General features: G+C 40.2%; 1 protein-coding gene across 1 annotated transcript; it reads right to left on the bottom strand.

Moving 5' to 3' along the window:
- Nucleotides 1-2,954: 2,954 nt before the first annotated feature.
- Nucleotides 2,955-3,638, bottom strand: LOC124165045. Its single transcript, XM_046542284.1, has one exon. The coding sequence runs from the start codon at nucleotides 3,636-3,638 to the stop codon at nucleotides 2,955-2,957; it is 684 nt and encodes a 227-aa protein (XP_046398240.1).
- Between the last annotated feature and the right edge of the window lie 622 nt (nucleotides 3,639-4,260).

Below are 4,260 nucleotides of genomic sequence, written 5' to 3' on the forward strand. Positions count from 1 at the left end.
AGGAAGCATCTGCACAGGGGAATATATAAAAGAAAGGTTTATATCTATTCCTCCGTTGAAAGAACGTAATCTGATGAAATATACGAAGAGATGGATGAAGGGGTTCAAAGCATAAATTTTGCTGTTTATCGAAATATGGTGTGGGAAGTGACAAGTCGGTATAGGACGTATTAGGTAGAAAATCGGTAATCACTTCGTTTTGATCCGGATAGGTGTCATTGCATTGAACATTGCCCTTAATCTCACCTAGGGCTTCAAAGGAATTGCCATTGGACACAATTTAAAGGCGGGTAGATCTGATGTCTAGGCATGCCAAGCCTATACTCAGGGATTTCGGTCCAGGCAGGCCTGTTTTTTCCACTTGAGCCAGGTGTGTTTCTTTTACATCCGATTCCATTTCAGACCCGTGCTTTTAAGGTTACCTCGGAGTAAAATATCCAGTAAGGCTGATGATTGGCATTAATACATACACGAGATGTTTGAACAGTTTAAGGGAAGAAAATACTAATCAGCAAAGTGACAGCACTTAAGACTAATAATTATAATTTATGTAACCTTAACAGGTAACCCCAATTGCAAGTGTTACAATAGTTTCAAGTAGAGAGCATATAAAAATAGTGTTATGATAAAATAAATAAATAAAATAACTAAGCAAAGATACTAAAGATAATGTTTTAGCTGAATTTCAACTTATATACGTTTATGATACTTTAGATGTAGTACACTAGTTTCCCTCTCGTTCATGCAACAGAATCACTTGAAATACTCGTATTTTATGAAAATTATAGTACGTTTTCGGGCACATTCAGCGAGCATAAATTTCTTCCAAGGACTCTTTGTTCACACTTAAATTTTCAGGATGACAGAAAATGGAGGGTCTATGACCTAAACTTTGAATGTTATTCTATAAAGTCAAATAAAGAGAATTGGAGTTGAACAAAATATTAAAGTTACACATCTTTATAATGAGAGTAATTGGTAATAAACCCGTCACATTTTGGATCAAGTTTGCCTTTGAACACATTTTTTTACACATTGAAATGAGCAAAAAGAAACGAACTCATTAATTTGACCCGAAAGTTGGTTTGATAGGTGAGGATAGGGCTCGCCCTCGACTAAGCCACCGGCGAGTGAAATTCCCGGTCAGGGTGGACGTATTAGTTAATTTACTTGGGCCACCGCGAACTTCGAGGATTTTCATTGGAGGGTGCCTGAAGGCTTCACCTTGAAATGGAAGCTTTCGATCAGCAAACCGAGCTCTCTTATAACCCTTACTCTAGTGACGTATGTCAAATGAAAGAGCAACTCAAAAAGTTTTGCTATTTAGCAGCAATGCACATGTGTGTGAAATGTTTCCGCCGCGATTCAGTTTTTGCAAACTGTAAAACACATTTTTGTACTAGATGATGGCGACTAGTGAACAAACTTTCTGTTCACTAGTCGCCATCTTTGTTACTACCTGTTTCTAGCGGATCGCGGTGGAAACATTCCACACACATGAGCATTGTTGCTAAAAAAAACAAAACTCTACAAGTTTTTCTTTCATTTGACGTATAATTTACAACTGTAAGTATAATGTTATGAATATTATAAAGCGTTAAAACCCCGATATTCATTTATAAACACACGGTATAATTACTCCATCTGCTTATAGTTTAATATAAGGTAAAATGTATTTCCAGGCATGTCATTTTTCAAATTTTTCCCGGACCTGTCCCGAAGCCTGGGGGGGTCGCTCCCCCATTCCCCTCCAAAGTGTATTCCTAATTAAACAACTGTCTAATCCGCAATGCAAATGATAAAACGGAGAGGAATACTTCAGCAGAAAACATCGCAGCAAATGGCTACGAAGAGAAATTGTGTTTTGCCGTGAATGTTTTTTGGGGGAGCCGCCTGCACCCTAAGCCTTAATTTCAGGACTCGGGGATGGTTGAATCCATAAAAAGACAATCACCGAAACTCCGGCACAACATGTTTTTATCGCCGCGACTCAGAAATTACTTGATACACCAGCCTTCTTTGTTCTGCGTGATATTGTAAACACTGGGGTTCAGAGGACGTGTTCCCGTAAATTTCCTTTAACCTCTGAAAACAAAGGATTCCTTATCCATTCCATTCATTTTTACGAGAGATAGATTAGGATTGACTTCCTGCTTAGGTATGATTCACTTTGCTGGAGTCGCTGTCGCCTTGCAGCGTAATTCTTAATGACATGTGAAAAGGCAATATGGTAAATTCCTTCATCAAAGAAAACGGAAGGCATTGATTGCGATTCATTACCCACCATTAGTGTATTCATTCAATTTATTTGGTTTTAGAAATCCCAGTTCAGACGAATGTTAATGAACAATTTTAACCCCATTTGAAAAAGGCCAGATTGGCGACCATGCGATTCCACTACACGTGACGTCAAAGGGACATAGTTTCTATACGAGTAGATAGGAGTTTTACATTGTCTGAGATTACCAATGCACGCATGAGGTACAGAGCTCAGGGAAACATCTCTTAATAATCACTCATTTAAAATACCTAAGTTCGGAAAGTTCCTTCGTTTGATAGGGTAATAATCCTTATTTAAGCCAAGCACTACCTTCTAGCAAGGTAATTTGCTATCTGCTAGCAGCCTGCGACGTATCAGCGCTCAAAGCCGCGCCCCAAGGTCACCTCACACGTCGACAGCTGGAACCAGAAATACGTCCCACGGTGTAAAATCCACTCGCCTACCCGACAGAGAGATTTCAAGTTTCGACTGATACATTCAGGGTTCCGTTTTTTTTTGTTAATAAAGATTAAATAAACAAATTCATATCATAGCAACTAAAATAAACAAGTTCACTTGGATAATTTCAAGTTGATTCTTCATCCTCCCACTAATTCCTAACCTTATTTACAATTTGTTGGGAATTATATCAAAAAAAGAATAGCTTGATGAATTAAATACTTGTTTAAGAATTTCATGTGATGATTCCTCCAAACCAGGAAGAGTAGCGACTAAGCTTTTTCACTTTTCTTCCACCACGTGTAATGATGAACTCCTCTTTGTTCTCAGCCTTCTTGACAGGCTGTTCCATTGAAGTCGACGAGGTTTCTTCTAATATAGGTGTTTTCGTCGACATTGCTGCACCTTCTTGTTGAGAAATCTCCAGCGGGTACAGACGGTGTAAGGGACGATTTATGTAGATAATCCCCTTACCGCTATAAATCTTGATTTTTGCAGACCTCACGATCCCATCTTTTCCACTGTAAAGCTCCTCAATTTTCCCAAGGGGCCACTCGAACCTCTTCTTGTTGTCACATCCAACGAGTACCCCATCTCCCACAGCAGTGGGTCGAATGTTAACTTTCTTCCTCTTCTGGATGAGAAGGGACAGGTACTCTTTTCGAAAACGATCCTTCAGCTGGGTTTGAAGATTATGCATTTTTCGGTAGCTTTGTTCCAGCCCATTGGCAAAATTTCCTTCCGGGAAACCTCCAGGCATTATATGTCTTAAAAACATGGCTGGAGAGAGAGACACAAGATCATTTCCATCTTCGGTAATGGTTGTAAGTGGACGGTCATTGATGGTGGCAGCCATGCTTGCGATGCAGGTGCGTAACTCATCAAATGACAACTTGCTCTTGCCAATCATCCTCTTCATGAGGCCCTTGACACTCCTTATGAGTCGTTCCCAGAATCCACCCCACCATGGTGCTGCTTAACAGTTTAGTATCCACTGCAATTTCTTGACTTGACTTATTTTTGCGACTTCTTCCATATTCAGTTTGTCGAATATGTTCTTTGCACCAATGAAGTTAGTACCGTTGTCGCTGTAGACAGTATTCGGTCTTCCGTAGTTGGCCACGAAACGTTCCAGAGAGTTGAGAAATGTCTCGGTTGATAATCCCGTAATGACATCCAGTGATACACATCTATAGACCGCACAAGTGTAGATCACGATCCAAACCTTCTGTCCATCTCGAATGATAAGTGGACCAGCCAGATCTACTCCCGTGGTCTGAAATACTTTACTGTCTTGCACACGAGCAACTGGGAGTGTTGCCGTCTCAACCTCAAACGCTTTTGCTTCGTGCCTCCTACAAGCCGAACATTGGTGAATGATTCTAGTGACAGTCTTCCTAGCACTGGGTACCCAATATTTCTCCCTCAGTTTTCCCACAGTAGTCTGAATCCCTGCATGACAGTTGAAGAGGTGAATATCCCGAATAAGAATAAATAAGTAATAACTAATGGACGATGCTGTGGTAAGAGAATAGGGGAGA

Source organism: Ischnura elegans, chromosome 9 (assembly GCF_921293095.1).
Source record: "Ischnura elegans chromosome 9, ioIscEleg1.1, whole genome shotgun sequence".
Taxonomy (NCBI): Eukaryota; Metazoa; Arthropoda; class Insecta; order Odonata; family Coenagrionidae; genus Ischnura; species Ischnura elegans.